This window comes from Mytilus californianus, unplaced genomic scaffold, assembly GCF_021869535.1.
Source record: "Mytilus californianus isolate M0D057914Y unplaced genomic scaffold, xbMytCali1.0.p SCAF_20, whole genome shotgun sequence".
NCBI lineage: Eukaryota > Metazoa > Mollusca > Bivalvia > Mytilida > Mytilidae > Mytilus > Mytilus californianus.
The window spans coordinates 3,833,122-3,849,717 of record NW_026262669.1 but is presented as its reverse complement, the minus strand read 5'-3'; the positions used below and the strand labels follow the sequence as shown (position 1 = coordinate 3,849,717).

The 16,596-nt window shown below is 32.0% G+C and overlaps 1 protein-coding gene across 1 annotated transcript in view; it reads left to right on the top strand.

The window, feature by feature from the left end:
• The window catches only part of LOC127731713 (fibrinogen-like protein A), a 41,521-nt gene extending 39,077 nt beyond the window's left edge, over positions 1-2,444 (top strand). The window contains exon 5 of the mRNA XM_052240526.1: positions 682-2,444. Within this exon, the coding sequence (XP_052096486.1) occupies positions 682-926 (245 nt within the window). The 3' untranslated portion in view covers positions 927-2,444. The remainder of the gene's footprint in view (positions 1-681) is intronic.
• The last annotated feature ends 14,152 nt before the right edge of the window (positions 2,445-16,596 follow it).

Sequence of the window (16,596 nt, the reverse complement as noted above, 5' to 3'; positions counted from 1 at the left end):
ATGGGGTTTACATAATAGATTGATTGATTGTTGATTGCTTAAAGTCCAGTGGCAAATATTTCATACATATTCAGGACGAGAACAAATGAACAATTAATACAATAGTTAGGTCTTGTAATTGGCCTGTGCTGGATAAGGTCGGGGAAATTTCGACTGCCACTGAAAAATGAGGGTATAATGAATAGGGACCGAAATTAAGCCTTGCAACAGGCCACCAACGGACCCCTCAAAGAGTTGTTGCAAGGGTTATTAACGTACAAAGAGCGTGGCAGTCTCTCTAAACGAGGCATCGGATTTAACGTCCCCATTCTGACCGGACGTGGCTGCATACTTGATACATCCCGCACAGCCAAACGGCCGCCCCACTTTGACAAGGGTTTTACTGCCGGTCGGAAGAGGACCTGTAGTGACCATATTTCTATTCCCCAGTCACCCTTGGGGTATAGAATAAAGAATGATAGACCAATACTACAGAACATGGGCTAAAGAATAGAGAAAAAGAGAAAGAAAAAAAAACCCCTGAATAGGCAATAATAGAGTGCTAAAGTATAAATAGTAGAGAATATTACAGGCGAAAAATAAAACGATAAAATTTAAATACAAAACTTAAGGACACTCCATCCAGACCGTCCTATACTATTTTATATGAGTCATGTGATCTGATTATATATTTAATTCCAGGAGATGCTATGTACTATAATAACAACCAAATATTTCACACAAAGGATCAGGACTCCACAGTAGGATTTAATGGAAGAGTTTGTTCCCTTGACAGATATGCTGGCTTTTGGTTTGATAGGTGTACTTGGGCTAATCCGAATGGACGCTGGCTTCCGGGTATAGCAGCCTGGGATTCCATTCACTGGTACCAGTGGCTCAAGAATGAAGGCTTATCTAAAATTTCAATGAAAATCCGACGAAAATAAAGTTGTAGAAATTTGAGATTGTGCGCGTACCTATTGTTGAAACTATGCAATGTACTTGAAACTGTTTACATTGCATGTTAATAACATGTTGTTAGTAAAAAAAAAATTACTGAAAAGAAGAAAATGATAATGAACCAATGTTAAGGTGTTACTTGTTGTTAGTCTTATTTCTTACATAGTGTATCGGCAAAGCTAATATTGCAACATGATCTTGATTTAAAGGACTTTTTTGCCATTTTAATATAACACATTCTTCTATCACTAGTTTTCGATTATTGATTCACTAAGTGTTGTATACATCAGATGTCATCACAAATAAAGCACATGTTTGTTTAATTCGACAGTTGTAATTGCTTTACGTTTTTTTTCATTTCGGGGCCTTTTATAGCTTACTATGTGATGTGATTTGCTCACTATTGAAGGCCATACGGCGACCTATAGTTGTTAACTTCTAAGTTATTTGGTCTCTGGTGGAGAGTTGTACAATTGGCAATCATACCACATTTTATTTTTTATAGAAAATCAATATTTGATAAACAAAATTTTACTTGTTTCCATTTCTGTTCACCCGTTTTTCATTAATATTTATGACATGGTTTTTTAACCCGTATTTTTTTCCAGCGTAAGGTTTTATAGATATTTCTAATCTTATGTCCTGTAACTGGCATTATATGTATACCTAGTAGACAAGAAGATTCCTTTCCATTCGTTTTTCACTTAATATTACTTACATATTTTTTCTCTCGCATGTTTTGCCAGAATAAGTTTTTTTACAGATATTTCTGATTATGTCATGTAACTGTCAATGTATATATACCTGGAATGTATACATCGTGTCTGAAATTGTGTTGCAATGCACGGATGGTTTGTATACATTCTAGAAATTATGTTTCTGTTTCATTCATGAATTGACCAAATTTGACAAAACTAATGAACCAGAGATATATTGTCATAATTCATGCCTTGTTGACACGACTGTGCTTGTTGGAATAACTTTATACATTTCGGATTCAACCGTCTGATATATTTCACAAAGGACTTATCTAGAATTCTGAACACCTTAAAAAGCGTGTAAGACATCTTAAGAAAATACTAGTATACCAGACTCAAGTGTGAGGCAACAAAAAACGGATTCTTTATGCTCTAAAGACAATTATTTGTTTTTAATTGTTATTGTTATGTTATCCCACGCATATATTTCACATCTTAATGTATATTTTGAAATTACCAATTATACATATCAAATTTACTATAAATGTTTGATGATGACGTGCAAATTGGTATTCTAATGTATCAAATAAAAATATTTAAAAAATAGATTTATGAAATTATTTAACATGAATTACCTGCACAATTTGTGATTAGGACAAGAAAATAAATGTGTGCTTCTGATTACTAACTGAAAAAAAGAAAAAGATCAATTGTTGAATATGAATTCACTATGAACAACAAGTTTATTTATTTTGTAAAAACTATCTTCGTACTCCTGACAACAAAATTATTATATTTAAATTTATCTGTGTATGTTATTTTATTTAACGCCAGTGTCAAAGGTTATAGTTGTCATTTCGGTGTAATAATATCACTGTTTGCACCGAATTAAAAAAACATTATATATATTTTTCATGTTCATGATAATATGGCGTATGCGACACAATACACATTTTTGTCAAGATCGAGTAAGCAAAATTACTATAAAACATTTAATATTGGTTACCGATTGTTTGTCACGTGACATTTCGGATTGTAAACATTTGAAGTGCTCTAATAATAAATATGAAGGCAAACGCAAATCTAGATTTTTAAAATAATATATGAAAAATAAAGTTCTTTGGTGAAACACGAGGGCAAAAACAAAATGATGACTCGAAAATTATTTTTTTATATATGTAAAATTCAGATATTATGCCATTAAAACTAGCAACTATTAATGTAAACGGATTAGGATTAAAAAAGAAAAGACATTGTGTATTTCAATGGTTACTTAATAGAAATTACGATATTATGTTTACAAGAAACTCATTCTTGTACAGATACAACTGAAAAATGGAAAAGGGAATGGACAAATATTCGTGGGGGTAATAGCACTTGGAACTGCGATTCAAGTGACTCCCGTAGTGTAGCTATATTATTGAATAAAACATTTCAGTTCAATTTTACAGAAAGTCTTAAAGATGACCAAGGCAGATTGATTAATTTTGAAGTTTTAAACGAATACCTAAAATTATCATTACGATGCATTTATTCCCCGAATGACGGCGAACATAGAAAACGTTTTTTTCAAATCACTTTCATTTGATAATTTCGCTGAAAATGCTTTTCATTTAGTCTTAGGAAATTTTATTGTGTACCTGAGAAGGACGGTGATCGACGTCCGGTCCATTTTCGTAATGACATAGGTCATGACGTACTGAACTATATGATAAATAAAAACAATTTATGCGAAGCATGGAGAACTTTAAACCCTGAAGCTAGAAGGTATACCTTTAATAGGACTTATACAAAATCAAGAATTGATTACATGTTTGTCAGCAAAGATCTTCTTAATAGACCTTTTCAACAATTGTCTACATCTACAATTAAGAACGACTACGACAGGTGAGATATGAGGGGTCGTCTCAAAAATAAAATTTAGAAAAATAATATTGATCGCATATGATTATTTTGATTGCCAATTAGACAACTATCCAACTTGACGTGTATAAAAGTAATTGTTGTGTACCGTACCTTATTTTGTTGATAAAGTATTTGCTTATCAAAATTAAACTTATTTGTGAATTGACTATGAAGAAAAGGAAGGACTTCTATGTTTCATTTCTTTTAGACGTCGAGTTTGAAAATGAAAAAAAAAAAACAAAAAACAAACCTGTATTTTTGTAGTAGATTTTTAATTAATCAATATTTTATGTCTGTTGACAAGGGCGGTACATGTTTCTACAATGTCTGTTAATTTTGGCTTCGGATGCCTCAATGGTACTCATTACTTTATTTCTTTTTAATTCACCAATTTGATGTTCAACTTGAAATCGATATTCAGCGACAATGTAATTTAAATTTCGACTTTTTCTCTTTAAATTGTCCGGTTTACTGTGCCGTCGCTGGACCTGAGCCCCGGCAACCAGATGCCGTAGCGGACAAGAGAGAGGTGGAAGCTGATGAATTGCCTCGCCCTAATGTTGTACGACCAAAACAAACTTAAAACAAAATAGCCCAAACAGCCTCATTCGCGAGAATCAGCTGGACTACAATAAATTCATAACAAAATAGATACCAAGCTTTTTAAAGGCCCTTGGTGTCTCTTCTGATTCAGATTCAGATTCAAATCGTAAGATTTTTTTTTCGTTCTCTTGCTATTTTTATGACTTCCGCAGTAGGAAAAAATCACACAATGCAACATATAAAACAGACATTCAGAGTTACCGCATGGTCTGCATTTTGCATTTTGCATTTTGCATTTAAAGACCCCCATCCCAAACTCCAAAAAAGAAAAAAAAGGAAACAAAGTTACTATCTTTGATCGAATAAAAAGGAAATAAATATAAGAGCGAAGCATAATGTCAAAGTATCAAATTGTAAACTAAAAATCCTATTGTGACAAAAACTTACCAATTGCAATGACCAACTTGTTCAGGAATTGTTTCAGGAGCATAAAACATGCGACGGGGTTTTACTAGTTTATATGGATCTAAAACCTCCCCTATGTATGGTCAGAGATGAAATTTAAAAACCATTATGCATGGCAAAAATAGAAAAGAGTAGAAAACCAAAGCTATGTCCTGAAAGGGGAAGGGAAGGCAGTTCTCGCTTCTTGCCAGACACACGAAGGTCATTTTTCTGGAACAGGGAAAGGAATCTACGACAAAGGGACAAGGTATGTTGTCTTTAGGGACACGGACAACCTATAACGATCAATCAGTTCGGAACTTTCCAAAAAGACACTGCAATGAAAACAAGCTCTGTCAGATATAAATACCATACGCATCTCTGAAGAGACATTTATTGTCAAAATGCGCATGTGGCGCAGAAAAAAATGGTGCCGTTAATGTTTCCAGTTCATTAAGGAAACATCTCAACTTTAACATGGTATTTTAAAGCGGAGTAGTCCCTCGTAACTAAATTATCGATGTGGCCTTTTCCTTTGACCTTTAAACCAATAGGCTTTTACCCCTCCCAAAATTGAATGTGTACAAAAAGTAACGTGAAGATCGGTTGTGACAGACAAACTCTAGCGGACAGACGGCAGTCCTGTTACAATGTTCAATCCGCAAATTTCATAAATAGCATTACAAAAACGAATTAATCGCCATTGGCATGTGGAACAATCTGCATTGACAGACTCGCTTATCTAAATACTCACATAATAACATTTAAGTAGAAAAAAGGCAGATTACGATGTGAAATGATTGCAGTAATTATATACTTGAAGGTTTAATAAATTCAACGTAAAATGTTGTATAAATACATGTAACTATAATGTTATACAAAAGAGAGAGATATAATTCATTTTTGTTTGAAATATGTTCTTTCGTCAAAATAGTGTAAAACGATAAATCGAAGGTGAAAACGTAATACTATTCACGAATGATTTTCAATTTTGAGACGACCCATTCATTTTACCTGTAAACTGTAGGTGTCATTAGTCGGTGTCGAGAGTTGTACGACTTTGCCCCCAGCAGAGCTATAGAAAAACAGTACATTAACGGGTGTTACACGGACACTTTTTAGATGATACACGGACACTTTTTAGTTGTTACACGGACACTTTTTATGAATAGAATCACTCGTGCATGATCAGTGAGTTCATGGGCACTTTAAATTTTAATTAGATTTGAACTTTTTGTTTCACCGACATATTTCCTGTCTTTTTAATTAAAATATTTACGTTAGCATCAATAACTATATTTTTTTCAAACAATTCCAGTAACTATTCATATTAGTACACTAAGGGATTGACCATTTAACATTTAAAAAAACATTTTGATCCCAATTTTATGAGAAAAAATATATAATATATTATATAGTTGAAAAACTAAAAAATGTTCTTACTCAGAAAAGAACACACCCCCTTTTGAAGCTAAATGGTCGGTCCGTAAATGTTTTTTTTTTTTCAATATATGAATAGTATTCTGGACAATGCTGAAAGAAATGCTGGTACCAACGTTTATACTTCAATAAAAAAGACAGGAAATATATATAAAAAAATCAAATATAATCAAAAGATAAAATCCCTATCAACTCACCAATGCACGATTGATCCTAACTAAATAAAAAGAGTTCGTGTAATACATGTTCAAATAGGCAGCAAATCTGGAAGAAAATCATTCAACTTATGTCATCAATTTTGGACGGTAAGCTCTGATTGGATCATATAATGACACGTGTTTAATCCTGATCAACACTATCAGAGACATATAAAAACCTATAATCATCATTTGTAATCCATTCATAACATTTCATTCATTAATGAGATAGGAAATTCATTCTTTTGATACACTTATATTGTTATTGAATTCATATTTTTTTAATTCATATATTTGGCGGCAAACTTACGATTTTTACGAATTTTTTAGAGGGATTTGGGGGGGGGGGAGGGGGGGGGGGCTTGAATGGCACATCCTGCATTCTTTCAACAAAAAAAGGATGAAGCCTGTTTATTTTAAATTTATTTTAACCCCCCCTTTTCCCCAAATAAAAATCAAATGGAAGCTTGCTTACCTCTGAAATCTTTTTTTATACATTACTTACTTGCGAAGTTGCATTTCAAAAATTCTCAAATGTGTATAACATTCACCTTTAACTTGAAATGATTCTTTTTATAAAGTTATTAGATTCTTGAATTTTTTGAGAAAAAAACTCTCGGCTGAAGGGAAGTGAGAAAAAAAATGGGTTTAAACTGTAACTTACATTAACTGGTACATGGCCATTTAAGTTTCTAATATCTTTAGTTTTGCTACCTCTTCTAAATGCAAAATGTACTTCTTCCTTCTTGAAACGTCGTACAAGTCAGATACAAAACAAAGGTAACTAAAAACAGGCCGGAAACAACCTGCCGTATAGTTTGTCTGCACTTGTAGTCAGGTCAAGGTCCTCGGCTATCGCCTCGGACCTTGACCTGACTACTCGTGCAGAAAAACTATCCGGCAACGGTTGTTACCGGCCTGTTTCTTTGTTACCTTTGTATTGTATCTAATACTTGTTGAAAAGGTCTATTAGACGTGTTAGGAAAGTCAATACTATTTTGACGCTGATGTTAAATACCAATACCACTACAGGCTATAGTGGGGTCCATCTCAAAAAGCACAGATAATCCTTTATTATAGTTACCTGTATGGGTTTGTTTGATAATGCTGAGATGATTTTTAAACAATGAAATAGTAACAATTTATTCCGCAATACACGGACGAGGATCCAGCAAAAGAACACGATCATTATTCTTAAAATTGCATTGTTTCATGGTAGTGATCGATTAGGTTTATGTTATATAATAAGATCGTTTTTCCCCATTTCTTACTATTTTGTTGAACGACTACAAGGAAAACCTACAAAGTGATCAAAATAAATGAATAAAAAAAAAACCACAGGAATAAAAACACATTCACATTCGATGTTTTACTCAACAGCAATTTCGTTTTATTTGAAATTTATTTAAAATATACTTGTCATGTCGGGGCCTTTCTTAGCTTTTAAGCGGGATGGGTTTTGCTCCATTTTGGGGGTCATACGGTGACCTATAGTTGCAAACATTTACGTCAATTGGTCTCTAGTAGATACACTGTAGTTTTCTATTTTGGCAATCATACCACATCTCCTTATTTTATATCATTTACTAGAATAGAGAAATGTGTAACACAGTAGCGTAAAATACCTAAAATTGCTAAAAAAACGTTAAAATGTGTGAATTTGTTATTCTTATTCACATTTTCCCTGACATTTTCTTTCTATCAACTTTAATCAGTTAGGTTTATCGGAAAAGAGAAGGTATCGAAATAAATATTAAATGATTATAACGTTTGAACATTATCAAGCATGCTAAATTTACGTTCGGTGAAGGGTTGGAAGGGTTTTTTTGTTGTTATCACGGCTTCCCCCACCAACAAAACAGAAGACCACGATTAAATTGAGATATTGTTGAAAGTGGCGTTAAACTTTCATATGGAGAAGTTAATTTTATTATCTTTGGGTCAGGAGGATATTTTGAAAATGAAATATTCATTTTCACCTCTTGCAAAACAAAGTCTGCTAAATTATATGTCGGGAATTTTTTTTTTCGATTTTCTTCATTCTGTTTTGCCTAATATTCACTATACACTCTGCTTTCTTAATTGGACGGTATATAGTGATGGGTGAATGGGTCTATTTGTCCATGCATTGCATTCATACCCAGATAGTATTAGACAACACGAATCACATGTAGCTCGTGAAAAGTGATTTTCTTGAACATTAAAACGATGCACAGCAAGACAACCTTTTTTCTGTAGCCCACTGCTTCTTAAAGTTTTATATAGAAATAGCACTGTGTCAACATGTGTCAGCCTGTAGCCACCAGTTTCTATAATTTTATATAGAATGAACGTTGTGTCTACGTGTGTCCGCCTGTAGCCCCTCTTTCTTAAATTTTATATAAAAATTACGTTGTGTCCAGCGGTGTCCGCCTGTAGCCCTCTGTTTCTGTATTTTTTATATATAAATTACACAGTGTCCACGTGTGTCCGCCTTTAGCCCCTGTTTCTTTAAGTTTTATATAGGAAATAATACTGTGTCCTGCTGTGTCCGCCTGTATCCACCAATTTCTATATTTTTTACATAGAAATAGGACTGTGTCCAGCTGTGTCCGCATGTATTCCCTGTTTCTTTGAATTTTATATAGGAAATAGCACTGTATCCACTTGTGTCCCCTTTTTATTTATTTTTTTATATATAGATATAACGATGTGTTCAGATTAGTACTGATTTGTTTAAGCCACACATACGTGTCCCTGTATCCCCGGACACAAAATGCATCTAACTATATTTTGCAACGAAAATAGGACATATCTATTGTGGAGAGACAAACATATTCTAATCATATCTCTTAATGTATGTATTTGGACTTGTGGCTGTAAAATCCGTCATTCCCATTCTTGGCTCTTACATATATTTTGTTCAGTTTTGTTTTGCACTCCTAATTCAAACAAATACAAATGAATGTATGAAGATCTACGTAAACCGAGGCCAATGCACGTCGTAAAATTTGGAGTCGACGTTAACCGTTCGCTTCATGTTGTATCAAACACACCACAAAGCTAAACTATACTTCGCCGGGATACTGTTCAATGTAATTGCATTTTGAGAAAGTCCACACTTAAATTTTGTATCGGTATTGGTATTTAACATCAGCGCAGTATTTAAATCCCTTTCCTAACACGTCTAATAAAATAACAAATGTAAAGATTGCTCACTTTCCCTTTAGTGACCATGATCTAGTAAGTGCTAAAATAAGTTTGAATGAGATAGACAGGGGACCAGGGGTATAGTAAGTAAGTAAGTAAGTAAGAAAGTAAAACTTTTTTTGATTCGGCATATTGACAAACATATTACAATATAAGCTCTAATGAGCTTTTCACCGAATATAAAAACATATACCATAACAAGAAAAACAAGGCATGCAGCATGCAAATAAATGGTAATAAAACAGCACCACATTTAACTCTAGCATATACATGTATCTTGCGTATACCAAAACATATATATGAAGCACTAATACAGGAATAATTTTTTAAATTTGCATCTGAAATGTTTTTAAAATAATTTATAAAGTAAAAACTTCAACTCTTGTAATTATTAAAACGTAAAACCAAAAAATCAGTTGCAATGCAAGCTGTTAATGCAGCATAAAAAGCATAAATAATGTATCACAAATTACCTACAAGCAGAGCAAAAACAGTCTGTTCCACTCCAGGACTGAACAAGACTTCTAAAATGTGTGAAGCTGTTACGAAGTCCTGAAATGGTCTGGTAAACTATTCCATAGAGAAGCAGCAACAAAGCTAAAAGATTTCTTCCCATATGAGGTAGTTCTTACCTGTGGTATTTCCAAAACATAAAGGAGCCAAATTATTTAAAATTTTATAAGTCTCAAGTGCCATGTCCTGATGCGTCTCACTTGTAGGGTTGGAACCTTTGTGTTCTCCAGAAGAGTTTCAGAAGATGATAAATAGTCGTCATATACAAATCTTAACGCCCTTTCTTGTATTTTTTCGAGTTTTTTTTAGAATTTTTCTCTGTACAAAAATGCCAAGCCAAAGGGCAAACGTTAAAATTACTTAAAATGAAAGTATGGAAAATTGTAAGTTTATTCAATCTGGTTAAATAGGACCCAGTTCTCTAGAGAACATTCAGCTGTTGTGATGCCTTTCTACACATGTTACTTATATGTGCATCAAATTTTAGTTGGAAATCAATATCAATTCAAAGTAACTTGACGGTTTCTTCACATGATAAAATTTTTTGCTGAATTTGGATAGACGGATTTTTTGCAAAGGTTCTTTTACCTACAGAAATAACTTGAAATTTATCAGGATTTGTCTGCATCTTATTTTCCTTAAACCAATCAATCAGCACTTGAGACTCAGATTCTAATATAGATATGAAATTGTCATAATCAGGACTGCTAAAAGACAGAGTATTGTCGTCAGCATAATTGTATAAGGTACTATGATTAACAAAATAAAAAATATCATTTATGAAGACAGTAAATAAAAGGGGCCCCAATATAGAACCTTGGGGTACCCCCCTTTTGGATGGCGGCCCAGCTACTCAGAACATTTTTGACTTTAATTTGCTGTTTTTGTCAGAAAGATATGATTTTAATAAAGATACAGAATACGGAGAAACACCATATGCTAATAATTTATCTAATAATATATCATGAGGTAAGCAGTCAAAAGCTTTTGATAAATCCATAAGAACTGCAGCTGTATAAAGATTTTTGTCTAGGGCTTTACGCCAGTCTTGCAGTAATCTGAGCAGCGTAGTCTGGCATCCATGTCCTCTACGGAAAGCACATAGATAAAGATTAAACATGGAATCAAAGAAGTCATATAACTGTACTTCAAAAATCTTTTCATAAAACTTTGAAAAAATAGGTAACACACTGACTGGTCTGTAGTTTGATTTCAGTAATGGGTCGTTCTTTTTATGTAAGGGTGTAACTTGGGCTTCTTCAAGCCGATCTGGAAATATGCCCGTATCTACATTTAAATTCATAAGACTGGTCAGCTGAGGTGCAATGACAGATTTACTTGCTTTAACTATTTTTGCTGGTATCCCATCTGCTCCTGTTGCTTTTTTCCACTGGTTCTGGTGTCACCTTTTGAAATTCAAATTTTGTGTCTGTTTTCAAGTAATTTTGTTCATGTATGGCATTTATGCTGTGATGGTTTGATGGATCATATATTACATCTTTCCTATCTTTTCAGCAACAGTAGCAAAAAAAATATTAAAGATATCTGATGCATCTTTTGAATTATCTATTATTTTACTGTCTTCAAATAAAATAGTCTTTTGCCCTTGGGATTTGCATTTTTAAAAAAGAAAGGTTTGACAGTATTCCAAAAATCAGCACTTTTTGAACCTCCAGAACAGCGTTCTAAAAAATATATTTTCATACATTTCCTTTTTAACTTATTTACCAAATTTCTTTGCTGTCTGAATTTTTTCCAAGTATGATTATTTCGTTTTTTTGGTGTACTGAGAAAATAGCATGTGTTTTCGATGTATGGCTTTTCTTAATTCTCCATTCATTCATGGAAGAGGACTTTTTCTGGGATACCTTGACTTCAAAGGTGCATGTTTGTCTAGAGTGCTAATAAAATTGTGTTCATATGTCTGGTAGATCTCATTTACCTGTTCTGCAGTTGTTACTCCATCTACAATTTCAATCTTAATTTTAGCTATATCATTATTAAATTTATCAATATCAAACATTTTGTAGCTTCTGTATACAATTTTTTCATTCTGCTGTACAGTGGTAGAAATAAAATTATGGCAGTCACTTATACCAGTTGGAAAATTTAAAGTTTTAAAACAGGATGACTTTTTGTTCGTCAAAATGACGTCAACTAAAGATGGTCTACAATCTTTTTTAAAACAAGTTGGGTCTTTTACTAATTGATCAAAATAAAAAATATCACAGATATCACTTAAACATGTTAAAGGTTGAAATTTGTCAGAAATTAACCTGTCAAAATTCAAGTCATCAAGCACAATATAATCATCATATTTAACAGTTAATTTATCTAAGCTCCTTGAAAAAGATTCTGAAAAAATATTTCCAGCCACTGAAGGTGGTTTATACACTTCCATTATAAACCATTTCTTATCATTTATGTACACCTCGTTTTTTATTGTCTAACATTCTAAGTTAACCTTTCTGCTGGACGGAATATCTGATGATATGGTGGAAAGAATACCACCGCCGCTGGAATTTCTATCTCGTCGATAAAGTTTATACCCTTCACTTTAAAAAAAACTGTCATTAAGGTTCATCATAACCAATTTTTTTAGTTATAAAAAAAATATATTAAAACTATATTGCACTTGAAAACATACTGTAAGAGCAGAAATTTTCGTCGAGGATTTAATTTCGTTTATTTCGTGGAAAGAATATATCCACGAAATTAAAACCCCAACGAAAATTTAACCTACATATAGTATCACTTCCATTTAATGGAAACCACGAAATTAAATCCCAATGAAATTTTATATAGAGACAAAACCACGCTATTTTAACCCCACGAAAATTAATGTTTCTACAGTATACATATTGCACATCAAATTAATCCTCATGTATCACTCTTTGAAATTACACATGATATTCTAATCAAAATACTGTCTAAATGTTCAAAATTTACCATCAAAGTCTGTCTCTCTAAAAAAATGGTCTGGTCTCAAACAGTAATATAAATCTACAAAAAAACAAAAACAATAATCTTATGTATGCTATGTATGTGATGCTATCTCTTAAATTAAGATTTATCTAACAGGCAATGATAATTTTAATTTTCAAATGTCATGCATATCTTTTTTCAATGACACACAAAGGCCATATTGGAACTACTTTAATAAAAGTTATGGAGCACAAATATGGACACTTTGAAATAAAAAAAAATTAAATTGAAATTTCCCTTAATAACTCATAATTATCCATAGCCAATATTAAACTATTTTATAATGTGTGTTCTTCTCAAATAGATATTAATATGCTTGTGTGATTAAATTAGTCAAACTTGTAATAGTTTTCAATAATATAATAAGTTCTTACCACATATACAGGAAATCTGTCAATTTCAAATATCTACAAACTTGGCCAGGGACAACAAAAAATATCTTTAAGAATTGTTTCTGAAATAAATATTTAATAAAATTAAAAACAAATATACATGAAATTTTCACCTTTGAAATTAATCATGAATTTATTGAAATATAAGGTTATCTTTTAAGCCGTGGTGTCAAAAAGTACTCTCAATGAAAAGAAAAAAATATTCTCAATCATACATACATGTGTGATGTTTAATTTTTTTTCATAGGCTCAATGTGGTATTGGATATTAAATTATGCAATGAAGATTATTATACGGTAACTCATTAACTAAAGGATGCTTTTATTTGTATTGAAAAAATGCAGTGAAACTTTTTATGACAATTTCTAGTTTTAAAATAATAATTTCTTCAAATTGCTCCAATTTTGTGAAATTTAATTTAAGTATCAATCTCGTGTCTTACTGATTTATGCCACAAATCATTGAAATGAACAATAAGAGGATTTCAAATACAAGTGAAGTGTAGGTAAATGTATAAAAAATATCTTACTTCTCATGTTCAATAGTGAATGGACGACAAATAATAAAATTAATTAAATACTGGTGTTTTGATGTCTAGTTTATCAAAAATTCTTTAACTATGACACACTTGATTTCAATTTATACATTGAACAGCATAATTAGACAAGAAATGTTCTTTATAAGCTTTGACATAACAACATGGTTGTATTTTTTTATCAAAATTAAGAAATTTTATATGCCACACCAGCATTACAGATAATTTGTTTACGGTTTTTCATTTCAACAACAAAAATAAACACACAATTACCTTAAAGATCAATAAATTCCAGGAACAATTTCGATAATCTTCAAGGAGATGATCAATTAAATGAGGTTCAGCTCCATCTGTTTCTGTCAAACCTGCTGTGACTGTTCCTGAATACCACTTGCTGTTATTATCTTCCTCTATCCATTCATGAGATATTTGTCTACCAAGAAATTTCAATTGGCTGCATTTTCTTTTTTGTTCTAAAAATACAGTAAATTAAATAATCTTTAAAACATATTCATTGGTGCTAATGGTAAGTTCTGAAAGGGATATTTTATACAGATATTAATACATGGCAAAATCAGTATCACATGATGTCTTCACCAAAGACCTTAATACCAGCCCAGGCCGAGGGCAAGCTTGACATGTGATACAGATACTGTCATGTTTGGTTCTTTTTATCCTTCACTTTTTATACTTCAATATAACATTTGCTATGAAGTTAGACACACAATAAACAGTTTGTCTATGAGGTCATCTACTGATATGTCATAAAAGGTACCAATATATAAAACAGCCTACGTGATACAGGTACCTGTCTTTTAACAATAGCAAATAAACAATAAATCAATGACACAGGTAAATCATACAATAGATATTTATAAATATGATACTATACTTAAATGTAAAGGTTAGTCTTGCAATTTCATTGGATATCTAGACACTGTATATATGAGCCTATATTGCCTGTGTATACGATATACAAAGTATATTAACAATAAGTAACTGAAATATAGCATATGTTATAATGTATGTCTTTTTACAAGTTTGACATGTATTATTCATTTCCATTGTCAGAATTCATATTGGTATATGACCAAATTCTTTTATTGAAAAACAGACAAATTGTATAAATGACAATAGGAAATTATACGAGAAGTCTTAAATATGTGATGCATTTTAATGCATAGATGTTCCAAGTCATGAGCTGGTTGTTCAGTACTTGTCATTTGTTGGTGTGCTTCATTTTTGTTTCTTTTTATTGTTCAGTATATAAAATAAAACTTTTGTTTTCTGTTTGAATTGTTTTCCACTGGTCACTTTGGGGACCTTTATAGCTTCCTGTTCGGTATCAGCCAAAGCTATTGTTGAAGGCCGTACGTTCACCTAGAATTCCTAACTTTAAATACATGGTCACTTGGATGGAGAGTTGTCTCGTTGTCACTCATAACACATCTTCTTATTTATATAAGTAAGTCAATGTAGTTTTGGGGATATTTAATTAGCATACCTTCTTAATGTTTTCTTCTGATCATTTATATGAGATGGTCCTTGTGCTTTCTCGTTCGTCTGTTGTCAAATCTTTTCTCTTCCTTTGTTTCTTCTTCAACGATGGTGTTTTCTTTTGAATATTATTGTCATCAGCATACTGAAAAATAATACAGTTGCATTAAGATATTTTTTATACTAATATAGTTAAATCACCACCATTAGATTTGAATTGCTTTTTTGGGAGGATGGGGGTCGTTGATAAAAAATGGGTTTTTAATTTTTTTTTCTTGATGTACATGGTACATTTATTAGTGGGTGATAAGAAAACTGAAAAGGAATGATGAAAATATACAATCATATAAAAACAAAATCTTATCTATGCCAAAGGTATTTTAAAGTTATTGGGTTTTGATTGTATTTCTTTTCTTGATGTAGACGGTACATGTATCTATGGCTGATGAGATTACTAAAAAAAATGAAAATAAAAAAAAAATCTTATCAATGCAAAAGTTATTTGAAAGTTGTTTTTTTAACATTTAATTTATCAACCCTGACAAACACCAAATGACAATATTTGACCTATTACTAAAATTTAAAATTTCATGTTTTAACCCATTGTTTCTATTACATATTTTCACATTAATACATGAATAAATCAATAAATAAATAAGTTGTTATCAATAAAACTTTTAAGAATTTGGGTTTATTAAATGTAACAGTTTTCATTTAAGTATGTCAACATCAACAAACACAATATCACCAAATTAAAAGGATAAAGTTTTACCTTTAAGAAGGTATATTGTGCGCTTATATTTCTTTCTGAAACGATCTGATAATAGAAACTGCTAATGTGTTAAGGGGGGGAAACAATGTAACAAAAGTGAAAACAGGCAAAACCCATCAAAGGGTCTTCAACTCACAGAGAAAATGCCTCGTACATGTATGAGTTATTCTCCTGCATTTTAATAAATATACGCATGTTTTAATTAACCCATACCCAATTTCCTGGCTCTCTTATTCCTGGATATTTCTTATGGCGAGGTGATGCAAGTTCTGGCAATATAGCTAGATCATAGAAGGCTGTTAATTTGGGTACCATCTTTTTCCATAATGCAGTGTTCTTGTCTATTCTTTGGATGAATATGTCATATGGATTTAGGGTTCTGACAACAAAATCAATCCATGGAGAGTCACATATATGAAGCAATGCCTGACACTGGTAGTAGTAGTTGTGATTGGTTTTAAGTTGCAGAGTACTATTTGTTCCAGATGATACCTTTTCCAAACAAAAAAAAATTTCAACGATGTTGCTGCCTGAGTAAGTGTTAGAT